General features: G+C 42.4%; 1 protein-coding gene across 1 annotated transcript; it reads left to right on the top strand.

Moving 5' to 3' along the window:
* Positions 1-664: 664 nt before the first annotated feature.
* Positions 665-17,040, top strand: LOC112560090. Its single transcript, XM_025231662.1, is given in 18 exon segments — positions 665-1,769; positions 4,964-5,125; positions 5,309-5,396; positions 5,748-5,860; positions 5,863-5,919; positions 6,190-6,326; positions 6,657-6,829; positions 7,509-7,625; positions 7,995-8,131; positions 8,515-8,695; positions 8,927-9,093; positions 11,356-11,504; positions 11,770-11,916; positions 12,420-12,674; positions 13,179-13,330; positions 14,557-14,609; positions 15,719-15,801; positions 16,143-17,040. Coding segments are annotated over 18 exon segments (2,322 nt in total). The 5' UTR covers positions 665-1,744; the 3' UTR covers positions 16,269-17,040.
* The last annotated feature ends 1,416 nt before the right edge of the window (positions 17,041-18,456 follow it).

The following is an 18,456-nucleotide window of genomic DNA, read 5'->3' as shown; positions in this document are numbered from 1 at the left end:
CTTCCCAAGAGGCTAAGCGTTTGTCTCGGCAGACAGCAGTCCACCTATACATGTCCGTGGTAACATTGTTAAGAGAGAGGAAGTTACTAGTAGAGGTTGTAAGAGAGAGAGGAGATAGCGGTAATTCTCTTTAGTGAGGGAGACATACTGTCTAGAATTTTCAAGAAAGAAAAAAAAAGATATATTTTGATAACTCTCGTAAGCGATGGGACGATACAAGTAAAATTTTGAATAGACAGGAAGGAACGAAAAAGGATGTTGCAAAATAGAATAGGCAGTGTGTTACATGCAAGTTTAGTGGGAATGAGGTTCGCGAGGAAGGACAGAAAAAAACCATTCTAGTCCGAAAAACAATGATGCACTGCATACCCACTGGTGTGGAGTCCATGATTTGGAACTGCTGACCCTCGGGGCTTGAGTTCAGCAAGGATTTACTAGGTCACAGTGACACATTTTCTCGACCTGCACTTTGCCGCGCGCTGGTCGCTGAGGGCAGACAACACCCGACTGTCACAGTCGCGGCTGTTACCTTCACTTCTTCATTGTATTCTAGTCGGGTGTCTTTTTCGTGCACCAGGCGGAATTCTAACCCAGCTGCGAAAAGCGCGTGCACTATTGATGCGAGGTGAGAGTGCAAACTCAGAGAATCGTGGAAGACATTTGGGGGCTGCGGCTGTTGACGAAGGACCTCATCGCGGACGTTTCTTGCCGTAGATGACGGAGAAGCAGTCCCACCCGTCCCAGTTCCTCCCCCACCCTTACAGCCACACTGGCCAGAGAAGCTGTCACGTGACTGCGGAAGGAAAGAGTTGCGCTCCACCCGCCCTTACCCCTGATCACGATGCCAAGCGTCCTCGTCCTGCCACCTGGTGTAACGATACTTGTGTGAGTCGCTCGATCGCTTGTCCGGGTGGAACAGTTGGGAGAGAGACTCGTCAGTCCATCAGGGTGGACAGCCGCTGCTCAGTTGACTGTCAGCCATTGCACGACCACTTTCGCCTCATTTTGCAAAACTCATCAATTTTGAGTTGTTCTGACATCGAGCGTGAAAGCAACTTACCGGCCAAGAAGTGATCGAGCGAGAAATCTGGGACAGCTGATTCCTTCACCCCCCCCCCCACCTTCCTTCACAAAGGGGTGGTTAGTAAAAGGTGCTGATAGGGTAGCTGATTTCTGTAATATTGTCTTGCACAGAGGAACCTTTTCGTCTGCCATTAAAAGCTCCCCATGACGACTTTCGTTCCGAAATTTTGGACTACAAAAGGCTACACTTCATGAAACCAAAGAAATCGAGGTGAACAGGCGAGGTTTGTTGTGAATAGAAAAACATTCTCGTCACTTTAAGAAGTTTTCAACTTCAAAAAACGACTGCGGGTACATTCACAGAACCTACGCCAACCCCTCAGTGAAAGAGTTACAATAAAAACCCACTTTCCCTCAAGCCTCGGTGTGGTGCTGGACTTGAAAAGACTCGGATATTGAAAGGTCGTCGGGTTGTGTTGCAGATGAACAGCAGCCTTTGTATCTCCTACATACCCCGACTCTCAATCGAACTTGTTCGGCGGTTATTTCTCCTGACTCCCTGGAGCTTATGAAGTCGTTTCGATCTTGTGTGCGCAGAGGTTTCTTTGAGACAGAAAAATTGCTGTAGCACCGAGCGGGGATATTCGTGTCGCCCGTTCAGAACCCATTCGGGGACTTCGAAAACGAGCAACAGTGTGGAGAAGACAGAAGGCTGAGTGAAATGACTTCAGAGTCTCTTCCGAATGGTGCGGTTTGTCCTTCTTGCTTCGTTTTAAAATTTGTTTATGTTGTTTGCCATTTTTCTGTTAAACTGTTTATTTAACAAATTTATGGTTTTTCAATAATGGGTTGTTAGTTTGTTTACTTGTCTTACTTTGACCGCGAAGAAGGACAACTCCTGAGTTTGAGAACAGGGAAAGGTAAGCGGGAGGAGCGATGTTACACTAGTTGCACTCTGTAAATGTCAATATTGGGAAGTGAAGTAAATAATACTACTGAATATTGGTCTCATCTTACCTGTGATAATCAGCTAAATGCACTTGTATCGTTTCCTTTATTCGATTCTCTGATTTGTCAAACAGCTGTGGGCAGAATCCCATAAACGTGCTTTGTTAAAAAGAAACAGTTGTGTTCAGATTCCCCCAAAATGTCAGTTCCTTTAATTTGTTAATTAATACTTGAGCTTCCGCATTCAATTAAAACAGTGTAAGTTTCTTTAGAGACGATGGTGTCTCATTTCTACCCGGTCTCTGTCCTGGATCTCTCTGGTTGGTTGAGGATGAGGGAATCAAAGTTTGGGTAGTCTTCAGAGCTTTTGTGGTAACATACCGATGTTTGCTCCAGATTATGACGGTTGTGGTAACCTGCTGTTACTTAATTCAAACGTTATTAAATATTTCTCATTGTCATGGAAACGGATCAGTCTAGTTCCTATTTCCCTCCTTGCTTCCTACATTTATAGAGCGAGTAATAGCGATGTCTGCTACTTACATTTAAGCTTTGATACTGTAACCACACTTTATTACTGTAAGCATGGTTTATCACTATAACCACACCTTAACACTGTAACCATAAATTTACTACTATACCACACTTTTTTTTCTAATCACAGTTTATTGCTATAATAAAGCATTAGTCACATTCCACCGCTGTAACTACAATTTCCACTGTAAGACTACTCTACTACTGTAACTTTAATTTACCACTGTAAGCATATTCTACATCTGAAAATAATTAATACCTTAAGCATACTCTAAATTATATAATTTGCCACAGTACGCATGCTATACCACCGTAGTTATAATTTACTTCTGTAAGTATGCCCTATCACTCTAATTATGATTTCCTACTGTAAGCATGCTCTACCACTGTAACTATAATTTACTACTGTGATCTACTACTGTAATTATAATTTACTATTGTAAACATGCCCTACCACGGTAATTAGAATCTACTACTGTAAGCATGCCCTACCCCTGTAATTATAATTTACTATTTTACTATTGTAAACAGGCTTTGCTATGTCCGAGGTAGCGACAGCACGCGCGTCCTACGTCACAATAAGCAGGCAGGTGCGTGCGCCAGGTTCTCCGAGGACGTGTGAAGACGAGGGTTTATGCCCGCGATGAATGCTCCCTCCTACTTGCCTCTCGTCTCTCACCACCTCACCACCTCACCACAGCCAATATTGATCAGCAATCAAAGAAGCCAGTTCAGTGCTTAGCAACGGATATTGTCAGTTTAAGGCCTTCCATCACTCATTGTGTTTTGTAACCAGGCACTCCCCGTGTCAACACACAAAAACTCACCTTTTGGCGGCACCACGGGACAAATTAAAAACTCGTCTAATGATGATGGCCGCAATTCATTATCGTCTTCTTCTCCCTGCACTGCTGGCGCTGTTTGCAGGAGCTGATAGCTGCGATGCAGGTGAGAGATTAGAGAGGACGATACCCGAGAAGACAACTCGGTGGAAGGCCAGAATCAGAAATCGGTATTTCATCATGATCAGTTCGCAAGATTCGTTGATGCTAAACATGTTTCAGTTTAGTGAAGGAGTTATTGTCTCTTTCAATCTCTCTTCTACCCCTCCCGACTCTTCTTCAACCAATCAACCCCCGTAACGGGTGGAATCACCGCTTTCGTCAATTATTTTCTGCAAAGAACAGTCAAAAGAGAGTCCATCGCTTCAGCCCTGCAAAACCTTACTTTTATTCTTCTTTATAATGACCATTCAAGGAAAGCTTCTGTAAGTTGGCGCACTTACTTACCCTGCCACCTATCGCGAAGGAAAGAGAGAAGAGGGAAGTTAAATTCTGACCTGTATTAATTAGCCTTCACGCTGCAATAAAACAGCGAATAGTGAATAAGGAAATGGTAATAAAATTCAAAGTCCTGTGTACCTTGCCGATAATAGTCTTTCTTTCCACTCAATGGCTGTCCTTCATGCCCTTCGCCGTCTCGATGTCGCTTTGCCTTAAAACTTTCCCACTAACAATAATTACTTGGCGATCTTTTGTCGCTGCTAATACATTAGACAGGTATTAACTTTAACGCCTACGTGTAAACGATTTTCCTGAAGCCCTGGGACCTGATCTCTGTCCCTCGAACAGACAGTCGCACGCGCATACACGTACACAGTCACTCAACCACGCTCACCCTTCACCATCTACTCCATGTTACAGGACCGAGCAAGCACCCTGGATCTGCTCTTTGTGTTCCTGCAAAGTTATTATTAGCTGTAGATTGACAGAAAAAGGGGGTCTACCCAACTGGGGTGAAATCATGAAGATGTTACCTAACCCCAGAGTTAGCTTAAGACCGGAATCGTTGAGGGGGAACAGAACTTTGTAAAAATGGCGAAGATTTTGGGAGGTCGGTTGACAGTTTACAGGTCCACATTTTGTTTACAGTCTACAGCACTGGCTCTACAGGGCTTGTCAGGACTGTAGATATCTTGTTCCTATTTAAATATGTAGACAGTTGGCTTGGGAAGATTCAGATATGCAAATATTTAAGAGATAAAGCCGACCCGGGATACTGATGTACCTCTGAGTTATAGCTCTGGCTTGTCGAATTTTGTGGGATTTGAGAGGGAAAGATGAAATTGTTTCGTCGATAAGGCTTAATCTTTTAATAAAGAGATTTTCAAAACCACGGATGTCATCTGGAAAACATTTTTAGTATGACATCTACAAAAGCAACTTCCAACAATGATTGACTAATGATTAGAGAGGACATTTTCGCAAGTTTCTTAAAAGAATTTATTCGCAAATATTTGCCTCATATTTTTTGTTTATTTTAATCATGGAATGCCTTCGATTTCGTTCAATCTGTCCCAGTTTTTGTCCATCCCTGATTTGCTCCGTAATGCACTTCGTTGCTCATCATAAATTTATTAAACATTTACGAAACTGTCCATGCTGTTGATTCCATGCAGGTGGCCTGTCTGAGGACGGGCGTTATCAGATGGCTCACATCTACGAGCGCGTTCTGTCCCTCGTCACCAAACCTCCGGCAGACAGACGAGACAGCGAGCTCGAGGACGTGGTGCCGTGGTTCAAGAAGAAAGCCGACAAGCTCTTCAAAGACATCCAGAACCGTGAGTTGCTTCCACTCGGACCACTGGTGGACGAGTTATGTAGTTAACCAGTCGTTAATGTCAGACGAGTCGTGTAGTTAATGTCCACAGAGTCCTTGCTATCTGCTAATCACATCCAGATTTATCATGTAATAGTCTTCTTCGAGCTCGATATCGTGTAAAGACCATCTGGACTTTCTGCAGAGATCATCAAGGACATCGTGAAGAATGCGGAGTTCCGGAAGTGCAATAGTGACGTCGTCATCGTCAGGCAGGGAGAGAAGGGAGACGAGTAAGCCACGTGACATTAACAATTCTTGATGTTTGAATGTATGTGTGTTTGGTCGCGTGTGTAGATAGGGGGGTATGTAATAGAGGGAAAGAGACAGAAAGAGAAAATTCAAAATTAACATATTTGTAGTTGCTGTTCCCAAAAATCTGAAAATGGTTAGAGAACGACCTTTACCTTTTTTTGAAAAGGAAAATTCAGATAAAATCTACACCAAATAAAAGAAAAACCATGTGACATCCTTTGCACCTTGTATAGAGGAGGAGTGAGTCTTACTGACAGAGCTGTATATTTTCTTCTTGTCTTTTCTGCTGATTTTGGCCCAACTGCGGTATAACTTTTTCTTACTCTCAGGTTCTTCATCATGCTTAGCGGCACCGCCACCGTCCACATCAACTCCAACCTCGGGGAGGAAGAAGTGGAGCCGTGCACAGGAAGCAGCTTTACGAGGAGGCAGTCCACCGAGACAACATGCAGGGCAAACCGCTGGATCGTACGCTGTACGGAGTCCACGTGACCGACGTGTGTAAGTGATGATTAAGTGCATACCCTATTTTCTTTTTGATTTTTAAAAATCTTTGCACACAAATGTTTTTGCAGATGATCGACTGAATCAGTTATATACTGGACTAGTTTTAGCTTTCGCTGGGTGAAGCTTGTGACAGGTACTAGTCCATCAAACCTATCTATCTGTGGTTCCTCCTGCGATTTGGATGTAAGCATAAAAGTAAATTGTTTTTCGTGCCAAGACTCGAGGTTTTCCATGTTTCGGTTCCTCTGTCCTTCTCGTTGCCAGGCACCGGTAAAAGCTTTGGCGAGCTGGCCCTGATCAACCCAGAGAGCACCCGTAACGCCACCATCATCGCCAGCGGTGTGTGTGAACTGTTGGTCGTCAGCAGGGACCTGTACAACAAGACTCTTCACGCCTTCCAGGTGGGCAACTGAACTGTCACTTCACTTGTCTTGATGCATGTCTATGTTACGCCGAGTACAATTCAAAAACTGGAAAACCTTTTTATTTTATAGATCTATCCGCCTTTGCAAATTATTCCTGATGAACAGTGAAGTTTGAAAGCCATAGTATTTCTACAAATATTTTAAATACTCATTTCTTTAAGGACTTTTCTTTACCCTCATAAAAACAAAACAAAAGAAAAAAACCAAACAAACAAAAAAGCAAATAAATAAATAAACCCACAAACAAACAAACAAACAAACAAACAACCCAATAATGTCTGATTTATTTTTGCCTGTTACCACCAGGCCCGAGAGTTTGCCGAGAAGCAGAGGTTTGTGCAGGACTTTCCCCTGTTCCACAAATGGAACGCAAGGTACCGCAAGATGGCTGCCATGAGTCTGGTGAAGATCATCGTCAAGTTCGAGGACACGATTGTCAAACAGGGCATGACAGTAGATGGCCTCCATTTTGTCATCAGGTATCCATCATAAAACGATGTCAAAGATTGTTCTGCGGTTTCAAATGACGGTATCGCCAGGGTAGCGAACTGGACGGTAGTGTATGGACACAGTTCACTGGATACAAAGCATGAATGATTTCCAGAAAGCACTGTTGTTTTCATGTTTTGTGATCACGAAGACTTTGGGATAAACGATAACTGTTCTACACTTAAGGATTCTCTACCGACGTTTAGGTGAACTGCTTTTTAGATGAAAATACAAATCACGTGGGCTTCGCGGAGCATTTCAAAACAACGTAGATGAAAGCAGGTAGGATTTGCAGGACATTGTAAACAACTTAGATGAAAATGGAAAGGCAGGTGAGATTCGCAGGGTATTTTATAGCGATGTAAATGATAAGTCGATGGGCTTTGCAAGACTTTCAAAATGAGGTAGAACCCATCGGACTGAGAATAATAAAGACGAGTGTAACTTGATTAGTGGCACTGAGTTCACTGGTCTGAAATTCGTTTGTTGATGATTTTTTTTTATTATTTCATGGTTATAATTGATGAATTAGTGGTGTTCTATTAATTGTTACGAGCAGCGCGTTTCATTATTATTTATTATTATTATTTATTTGTGGTTATGCCAGCTGGATTGAGTCCCGTTATCTGTACTAGCAGCAGTGTTTTATTGCCTGACTTTTATTTTCAGCGGCGAGCTGAAGTTACGGGTGGATCCTTCTCATCATCCAACACAATACCCGCAGCATTTTCCGGTTGGTGATATCGCTGAACTGGAAAAAGAAAAGGCACGAGAGCTTCTCAGAAAGTGAGTCTATCCGACCTGACAAACACAGGGTAGAAAATAAATCTGATCAGACCTGTGATTAGGGTACATGCTGGTGATGGAGTCATGATACCTTTGTTTCATCGCCCTAGCCGGTCACGTGCCTCACTAGGTCAACATTATTTATTCTGAAAACCAGTCTCCCTTCACTCACGCAATCCATAGTCAAAAGTTGAATGTGTCCATAAAAAATGATTTCCTGATTAATGTCAAGGAAAGATAATTTCCAGAAAACATTGCACAACACACTTATTTACTAGTCTATTTTGACGAGACAGACACCATGGTAACTGCAGGTTGAGAAACATGGCGCCAAGCGATGGCTGACTTTGAAACTGAATGTCTTGCCAGAGAAATGAACCTGGAGCGACACAAGAGCAGCGGCAAGAAGTCGGCCTACGAGCGGCGCAGCGCGGCGCCAGTGGACAAGAAGAACAGTGGACTGCGACCCATGGACCTGTGCCTCATGGGGGCCATAGACACCATCGGTCAGTGCAACCACCTCCCTGCTCAGCTCGAAAGAAAGGAAAAGGAGGGAGGGAAAAGGAATATTTTATCTGTTTTTCTGTAAGGTGATCATGTGACATTGTGATGGGAAATTACTCTCGGGGAAGGGGTGGCGTTGTCAAGGCAACAGGACGCATCTAGCAACTACATTAGTGGCAGCACTCATCTTGACACTATTCAAGCAGTAAATAACGATTAGTCAAAGGGAATTCTGGGATAGTGACAATGGTGATGTCATGCAGGGTCAGGGTGCGTTAAGGAGAAAAACGAGATTTACCTTTAAACGTTTGGCTTTATAAGAAGTGGTTACAAAAGAAAGGATGTTTTTCACGGGGTCTTTCTCGGTGCTGTCCCCTCCCCACAGGCGACCTGGAGATGGTGCTTGGACTGTCCACCTATTCTCAAACCGTGGTCTGCATGGAGGAGGCCACCATCTTTCACCTGGACAAGCGCAACTATGACCGGCTGGTGGAGAAGAAAAACCCACAGACTGTGGACATCATGCGAGACATCGTGCACACCAAGCTCACTCTTCATTTCTCAAGGTAGGTTCCACAGTGTTGGATCTAAAGCGCCAGGAAAACATGATCAGGGTTCCCCTTTCCTCTCCTTTGCCCCACCCCCACGTGAGACCTCTCCCTCCAGCCCTCTCCCTTTCCCTTATTCTTCCTGACTGACCCTATTGTACTCATTCTTCCTCTCCCCTCGTCTCTCCTTTTCTTTGCCTCTCTCCTTCCCCTAGTGTGTACTTCTCACACAGTGTGTGATTTATTTAGACTTTCAGACGACAGCATTCCGTTGTACCGCTACATCCTGTATACCTTAGACGAGAGGGAACGAGAAATGCGTGAACTGCAACAACAACAGATGCGAGCCCGGGGTCGCCAGACGCCAGGGGCCTACAACCCAGAGACAGAATGGCAGATAGATAATTTACGGAAAGGTAGGTACAGGAAATAAGCACTCAAGACCTGTATCCAGACATCTCACCTCGACACGTCGCAGTGAAAATCAAAACTCAGTGCAAGGGAAGTAACTCCACTCAAAGAGTTACCACGACTTATCTCCCTTTCTGATATTATTTCTTGGTCTCTAGGCATGGAATGACAATGACTTATTTCATATTCTGATATTATTTGTAGATGCATGTCAATAGACACTAAACATGGTGTATTAATACTTCATTCTATTTATAGTCTGCTGTGCATGCCAGTAGTATATATATAGCTGCAATAGAAAATATTTTTAATGACTTGAAAGTAGAAAAAAACCAACAATATTGTATTGCTAGGCTTTAATGTAGATAATCCAGTTGATGCTACCGGTGTATTGACAGTTTAACAGTTGTGCTTCCAAATGATCACGATCGCAATGTCTTATGTCTGAGTAGGTTATCTACTTCCATTAAATGAATGTATAAATGAATTATGTAGAAATGTAGAATATAACACATTTTGATTTATTTTATTGCTTCTGTTTCTTTGCTTTTCAAGCTTTTGTTTCTACAGAAACAAGCAGCTTTGCCCCATAAAGCATGAAGTGCATGTTTATTCCCGCGCGCTTTGTAGCACGTGCGTCCATGAAAGCATGAAGAATGTAGAGAGCAGAGGACGGGACTGACTTATCTAGACCTACACCTACCTTGAGCAACTTTGCTCTGTTGGCCCGTTTTAAAATCTGTCAACACAGTGGTCTCCAATTATTAAGACTTCCATTTAGCTTTCATAACAGTGAGCATTTTCTCCAAAAACATCCAATAGACAGATGTACATTAAGACCTAAATATCCTCAGCAAAATAAAGTCTCAGTTTAAAAAAAAAACTGATTTTAACACAAACTCAGATTGGAACCATTTGTTTCGTTATCACTAGAATAAGATGGAAAAAAATTGGAGCCTGTAGTGAAGTCGACTTGTCGGAGCAGTTCCAAGAAGTGACCTACCTATGTTGTCGGAGACAGACACATCGTTCTGTAGTCACCATCCCTCGTCTCAGGGTCGATGCCTCTTATAGAGACCACAACTTTTGTTGATTCCGTGACTGGCTGGCACTACAGATATGCCAAGCACAGACTTCATGCAAAAAAATTTAATTTATTCTGACTAGGTGAGGTGGCAAAAAATATAAACGAATGTTAGAATCGAACGTTAGAATGAACTCATGGATAAGCGATCGATCCTTTGTACTTTCTGACAACACTGACAGACAACGAGAATTGTTACTTTCATCTGATGTACTTCGTCTTTCTGGAAGTTTTTGCTATTTTCGGCAATGATGAAAAATACCAGCTTTTTAAAACACTGGTTTGGTAAAGGTGGGAACGAAGGTTGTTCTTAGCTTTAGAAAACGAGATTGAGAAATTCAAAGTTTTGCATCCTGTAGCCATAAACACCTCACCGCTTACAGAAGTTTAAAGTGTGTGGACACCAAGAACTAAAGATCCCTCAGGAGTAGAGTTTGTTAGTGGGCTGACAACAAATCCACTCACCACATGTTAAGGACAACTCAAAGACTTGTATTCTGTCCTAGCATGCATGCAATATTTGAGCTTCTAGTGCAGTCCGCCTGGGGGGTCGTGTCCAGAAAGTCCTTTGTTTTCTACATCACCCTGGATGTGTCATTCCGCTTCCGGTAACACTCAGTGGCATGACATTTGGGCCTCAACAGGTACAGAGTATACTTTTGGCTCATTTGACGATCTCTTTGACTGTTCTGCACCATTTGTCAGTGGTCTGTGTTCTTGAGAGGATCCGGTAAATAAACTGCCTATGTTACATGTTAAATTTGCAGAATTATTCATGATTTATAACGGCTTCAGTAGTCGTGCAAGGACATATTATGTTTGAGCAGTTAGTACCCACGATGTTTAAGACAAGGTCCCATGGTACGATAGACCAGTAGCTTTTTTGATTTGCATGCTTTGAGAATTTATTTACGTATTTATTTATGTATTTTTGTGTATTTATTTATTAGAATATAGACAAATTCTAACTAGTTTAATAGCGTTTATATCATTACATACAAACTGGAGCTTTTAGATTTTTGTCGAGAGCTGTATTAATATACTCGAGCTTGATAATGCTGACCATCGATAACCACTTTATAACGAAGGTTATTTGTTATTGTTATTTTCAACACGAGATGTGGAGCGATCACAAGGCGATGCTCGAGTGATTTTTTTTAAAATGAATCCTCTCGTCTCTAAGGTCCGCTGGTCAACCTGTACGGCCCCGGAAGTGTGTTCTACCTCATACGCATGAAAGCCAAGGAAAGACAGCAGCGACAACAACGGGAAAAAGCCACACCCAGCGGCAACAACGCCTACCGCGTGGCACAACAGCCACAGACCAACGTGGTAATGACAAAAGAAAGACTAAAGACCTCGAATATGATTGTAGAAGCCGGCATACTTTTTGCTTAAGAGCAGCCTTGTAAATAATTTAAAATCATTTAAAAGCTTCATCAAATCTCATTAAAGTTTAGGCTATGTACACCTGACTGTTTTTTTTTGGGGGGAGCACTGACTTGTAGATGTAGTATTCCGCATCATCTTGGTGGGCCATAGTCGAATGTTCCAGCCCGTGACTCAAAGAACGGACTTGTTTCTGGTTTTATTTCAGTATGGTCGAACCCCACTGGCAGACAACTCTCGGTTCTTGTACGAAGACGACACGGCATCTATCAGTGATGGTCACATTGTCAACATCTATGGGTACAGTGATAATCAGACCTTCGGCGACAACAGAGACTACGAAAACACACAAGGGGCAAGTGACTCTCGTCCAGATGGATATTTTTGAGCGGTTCATGCTTTCAAGTTTTTTTTTCGAAATAGTTATATTAGGGAATTATATTCAGATTTTTTCCAATGGTATTAGTCAGATTTTCTATTCAGAATGTGTGGACAAAATTGGCTTAATTTCTTTTCTCACAGTTGGCAGATCTTAATTTGACCAGCTAGTTATATTTCCTAGTACAAGTCCAGAAATATTTTTATGTTGACAGATTACATTACGTTTCTCAGAACCTGACAGAATAGACAACATTTACTCCATATCCTTACAAAACAATAGCATCCATATCATGACAAGAACGATATTGTTTCTTCCATCCTGTTAACCCAACTTGAATAAGCCCTGTATCACGACACATCAAGTTACATTTGTCCCCTATCCCAACAGAATAGTTCTCCTCTCATCGCGAAAAACTAAAAAAAATTTAGTCCAGGTCCCAACAGACATTATGTGACATCTGGCTCATATGGTGACAGACAACAGAGGGTCGTGAAGGGATCTGCTCACAGGAGAGTGACTGGGCCACCAGCGACTCCGCCTTGTCCAACCTGGAGCAACGGTTGCTGCAGTGGCACAGCAGTCTGGACTCCACGGGCAACCAGGGGACAGCAGGACTGGGTGTGGGTCCTCCTCTAAATGTCGCCCCTGTGGTTGTTCCGGGTGGTCTGGCAGTCAGCAGCTTCAGCAGGACATTCCACAGTGTCGTCAAGCTTCACCGCTTCCATGCCGATGTAAAGACAATAACCAGAGCTGCACTCAATGTTGCTTCGTCCTCATTGGCCATTGTCGAAGTCTGTTCGTTCAATCATTAATTTTTTCTTTTGTTTGTTCACTTATTTATGCTTGTTTATTAGTTCATCTCTTCATGAGTTCATTATTTATTTATTTTACGTGTTTGTTTTGTTCGGTCGTATGTTCATTGATTTGGTTCAATGGCTTATGCGTGTGCTCTGTCGTTCATTTCTTCATGTCTTCGTTCTTGAATTCATTTCATTTATGTGTTTATTCGTTCATTTTGTTCACGCATCAGTTTGTTTATGATTTTAACCATGCGTTCATTCATTTATTTATGGTGAGCTCGAGCATTCACTGATTTGTTCGTCTATTTTTTTGTTCTTGTCTTTTTTCGTTCATGAGTTTATTCAGTCACTCAGCTTTTTTGTTCGTCCATTTCTTTTGTTGTTGTTGTTGTTCGTTTGATCCCTATTATTAATAGCTATTTTTTTTTCTTGTAGGATGAAAACAGACCGAAGCCTGGCAACAAAGTGTACGTGAGAGGTCGGGATAAAGGAATGAAACTCACAGCCGACCTTGACGACCCCATCTCTCCTGAGGACGACAAACGACCAAAAGTTTCTCCTGATCTCTCGCGATCACCTTTGATCAGGTGTGTTCTTCCCCTTGAATTTTTACAGTTGACTAGTTGCTATGTTAAAGGTTTTTAGTAGGATGGTCTTAACCGGACACATTTGGGCGAACGGTTGACCAACTTTGCAGATTTTATGTAACCGTCAAGAGAACACGTTGAAAACCACAATGAATGTTGAAAGAATTTTTAAAAACTTTGTAAGAACGGTCGCAAGGGTTTACAACAGAAAATGTCGACATCAGTTTGGGATAAACTAGCAGCAGCAGCAGCAGCAGCAGCAATGACAACAACAATAACAATAACAATAATAGTGCTTCTGCCCACGCATTTGAGATTTCTGAAATGTGATTGATTGCAGAGCAGTATATGTGAAAGACAGTTTGCTAACTTTGATTAGGAAGTTTGCCAGACTTCTCGTGCAAACAGACTTTTCGTGTCGCAGAACGTGGGTTTTCCTGCAGGCAAAACAGAAATTTGTATCAGAAAAGCTGAAACATCAGCATCCTCCCGAAAACAAATGCCGGTCAAGTGCTGTGCTTCAGCATACATTACAGCACCATGGAGCATCATTTTACAAAACCTTTAATTGATTGTTGGTGTTTCTCGCCAACACCTGAGGCGAAATCGCGGTGAGGTAGTGCAGCTCGTGAACACCTTTCACGTCCAGAGAGAGGCTACGTGTGCAGAGAGTGGGACTGGACCTTACAGCTCTTTATTTTACCTGACTTGCCGATAAGTTCTAGTGAGAGGCAATGGCTATCTAATGGCTGTAGGTAAATCCAGGTAAAGCTAAATGCCAGGTACATTATCTCCCCATCTCCCCACCCTCTTCTCACGATACTTGCCAACAAACATCACCTCGTGTACAAAGATGTCAGCCACACAGACCTCAAGTGTCAAATGAGTAAACCTGCTAACCACCCATAGTAATTTTTTTTTTAAACACCTAGAACCCTGCGTCCTCTCCTGGCATGGCTGGGATGAATTTTAGTTCTCGAATCAACGACTTCCATTCACAAACACGAGGTTCCTTCTCTTTCTAATTATTTTTGCGTTTTTAAATACAGTTTAGTGTTTCGTATGCGCGTGCAGGGTCAGAGTATGATAAATATTGATTTCATTAATGATGTCATTTAAATTTTTGTTTCTGTTGTTTGTTTTTTTCGATTTTTTCTTTTTACTTTGTGTTCAAAGTGCATGTCCTCTGCATGTGTTTAAAACATGTCTCGTACCTTGTTTCACAGAGAACCACTGTTTGACATAAACTCTAATGAATTACCTGGCAACTTTTATGAAGGTGTGTTTTGTCCCTTTTCCTTTTTTTTTCTTGAAGCAGCTTGAAGCGCTTGGTGTGTGTATATCAGCTCCACACACAGTTTTTCTGAGCCTGTCACAGCCTTGTAGTGCCGAGAGAACTCCCGGGACACACTGACCTTTCTTTGTTTATTTTGCTTCTGTATTTTAGAGTAGAATCGCAGAAAGTGCAGAACCTAAAGTACTGGCAAGTGCTTGCAGGTATTTTGTCTTTGTAGCGAGGCATCACCTGCTGGAGTGAATGACAATTCTCAGTTATTCCTTGTTTTAACAGATGAGAGTAGTTTCGCTTTCTTGAAAGTAAATATTAGAAAGTAGAATAGTTTTATTTGTTAGACAGTTACTTCATTGTGCCTACATAACTACAGTAAGCTAACAAAATAGCTTTATTGTTGTTCAGAATTATGTTTTTTTCAGATGATTTCTATCTCTATCTTTTCCTCTATCTAACCCTCTAAAGGCTTTTTCTCAAGCAAATGTTAGAGCGCTTTTGTTGTTCCTTTTCATTGCAAAAAGTATTAGAGAATGCTTTTAGTGGTTCTAGTTTGGAGAAATCGGGGAAATAGTAATTCTGTCTGCTGCATGTGAGAGTGTGAGAGTGTGAGAGTGTGAGTGTGAGAGTGTGAGAGTGTGAGTGTGTGTGAGGCATAGGGGCAAATAAGTCTCATCTGCTTGTCAAAACTTGACAAAACGTGACGATGACGACGATGGCGATGATGAGATAGAATAATTATTTGGATGTCTGGTAAAGGGAAGTCTCCATCCCCTCCCTTACAACCCACACATCCAGAGAGGGAGAGAAACCACACTGACACATAGACCACATGTATACATCATATTTATATATAGATATGTGTCACAAATATCACACTCTCATCCACTCACATCACACAGGTACATTTACATTCAAAGATAGGCACACACATGCACGGACACACACACATGCACGGACACACACACATGCACGGACACACACACACACGCTCGCTCATTCTCTCCATTTGCTGTCCCCAGCAATTTTTAATCCTGTCAGAGTGGACACTGTAATTTATTTGTTATTTCTTGTTTATTTCTATTTCTTCATGACACAAGAACCTGCAAGCTTGCCAGCTCCCAGGCCAGATATTAGTGCCGGGCCTCTGTGGAGCCACACCTTCTCCACCTCCTTCAGGAAGGTGAGCTCGCGATTAAACACAAAAACTGAGTCCGCGCTTTTTTAACTTTAGTGAAGATGCAGATGCGATGCTCGATGTTTTCCATGACCATTTTTTTCTCCATCCTTTTTTTTCTCTCTCTCTCTTTCCCTTTTCTTGCTTACGACATCAGCTATGTTGGGCTTCTAAGTCCACATTTGTGATCCAATTTCCTCGTCCTTCTAAATCTTTTTTGACAAAAAGTCTTTGGTGTGAAAAGTTTTACAAACCCGATGTCTTCGTAAAAACTCTTGCTTGTACTGGAGTCTTAAAATATTCTTTGTAATCCTTCCCTATATTTTCTATTTTTCTTTGTGAACTAGCCTCAGCATCAGCGGAAGCACCAGTACACCAAGGAAGAGTATCAGGCCTTGAAGGAGGAGCTACGTCGTCGACAGAGGGCGTACAAGTCCTTCCTTCCGCAACGATCGGGAACTAGTCTGTATTGATGTCCTCCTTGTCCTGCACGCGGAACATGAAGACAGATTTATGCTTGGAGGCCTGTAAACTCTTATAAAGCTTGTAAACAGATCCACAGGTGTTAAGAATAGTGGGTCCGTAATTTTTTTTATTTATTAATAATTTCACTTCTTTGACAGAAGTCCGCATCGGACAGTGATTGTTGTAAATTTACTGGACAAGAGGTTTTTGTAAGTCTGAGATGTTTATTTGTCACTTTATATTGAGATAGCTTGGACTAGACTGGAGAGGAGTGAGTGGGAGAGAGAGAGAGACTTTATTCCGAATTTACATTCAACATATTTCATTCGTATTTCACAGACAGTATTTGAGATGATAAACTGAAAGGTCAGCTTCTAACTCACTGGTCGTCAGCAGCTTAAGCTTAATGAGTAAGGCCGCGGATTAACAACTAAGACGACCACCATATAATTATAGTTCTGAGTTGTGACTGGCAGAAGCTGTGGGGAGGAGACGAGTTTTAGTCTGACACGTTCGGGGAAATAAGTATACAGAAGAGGCTGTAAATAAAAATACTTGGAAGTAAGGCAACAGGACACAGGACACCAATGTGTGGATCTTGAAATCAGAAGCATGTAAGCTCAACGCGTACATTCTTTGCCTCTGGTCACAGTAATAAAATATGATCTTTCATCACCAGGGATATGTTGATTTGTTGATTTATTTATGCAAATTGTTTTATGTGGTAGTATTTTATGTTTTGTGTATGTATTGTTTAATAAAAAGTACGATCTTTCCGTCGTCGGTATTGAGTAAATATTGCTTTGTTGTTGCTAACAGCAGAGATAACAGTATCTCGACTCCTGAAGATTATCGTCGCTAAAGCACAGAGAATTAGAATAGTACTGACAAATAAACACAGCCGTACGCATGTCCACCCCACTGTTCCTACACTCACACACGCGCACACACACACTTCACCCGCGCGGATGATCAGGAGGAAGGACGGAGGACTGAGTGTAGAACGAGGGCGGGACAGCATCATAGAAAAAAACAACAAACAAACGAACTGAAAGGTAGCAGGTTGCGTCACGTGACAGCTGGAGACTCCAAACTGCGAGCAACATTAGCGATGAGGTGGTTGTGGCTGTAATTGATAGGCTGGAATCAAGAAGCAGGCGACTTGTGAGCGCTGGGAAACCAGAGCTAGCCAGCAGCCCGGCTGGCGGTTCCCTCCCCTTAATCGCCGTCAGACTATCCGATAGCGGCCCCTGATGCGCGGTGCCGGAGGATGTTGCTAGCCACGTGATCGGGTGATCGATCGAGAATTTTTGTGTAGTACGGATCGATATGCTCAGGTACGGAATGGTACTGCATTGATTGACCCTTGACCTCGCTTCGTCTGTGTCGTCACTCCACTACGTCCTCTCGGCAATTGTTACCAGGGCATGTTTAGACTTTTTCACTAACGTAAACAAACAACAGCCCAAGTAAAACGAAAGGTGTTATAGAGGGGCGGGAACCAACGAAAGAAGCAGTTTTCTTATGGGAGTGTTCCTACCCGAAGCTTTGTATTTACTAGAATGACCTTCAGATACATAAAAATGGGGATCTGTCGTCTGGCTGTCAGTTTATCGAGATGTGTATTGCTGTGTACAATAGAGTTTTGGTGTAAATGTGTCGTGTATGTGTCTGATCCTTTATGAAGGCTTGATACGTAGTCAAATTTATTGTTTTTTCGATTCTAATAACAATGCGCGTTCGTCTTTTGTTGCTGAAAATCAAGCCCCCAACCGTCCAACTTTCTTTACCATCGAAAGGTCATGACCCAGACGTTAATGTCGACGAAGGAAAACACCATCACATATTTCATTGGCCCATTCTGGTAATTTTGCTCATGCGCTCAAGGAAATTAGTGCCCACTCCCCCGGGAGAGAGACTCTCTTCCGTTTCTCACATTAATAACGAAAGCCCTGAAACAAACACCTCTAAGACAAACACTTGTCCAGGTGGAAGATGGTGGACGGTATACATCACGGTATGCGAGTACCTGACAAGTCCAAGCGCCATCTCCAGGTCACCTGTGATCAAAATAGTCCGCACGTCTTGTTTACACCTGACGAACTGACGATAGTCGAGTGTTAAATAATAGTAAACATGTTGAACACGTGATCAGTGTCGGTATGCTCGCAGTAAACACGCTCACGAGCGTTTTGT

This window comes from Pomacea canaliculata, linkage group LG3 (assembly GCF_003073045.1).
Source record: "Pomacea canaliculata isolate SZHN2017 linkage group LG3, ASM307304v1, whole genome shotgun sequence".
Classification (NCBI taxonomy): Eukaryota; Metazoa; Mollusca; class Gastropoda; order Architaenioglossa; family Ampullariidae; genus Pomacea; species Pomacea canaliculata.
Note: the sequence above shows the minus strand (reverse complement) of the source record. Positions and strands in the feature narration are given on the sequence as shown.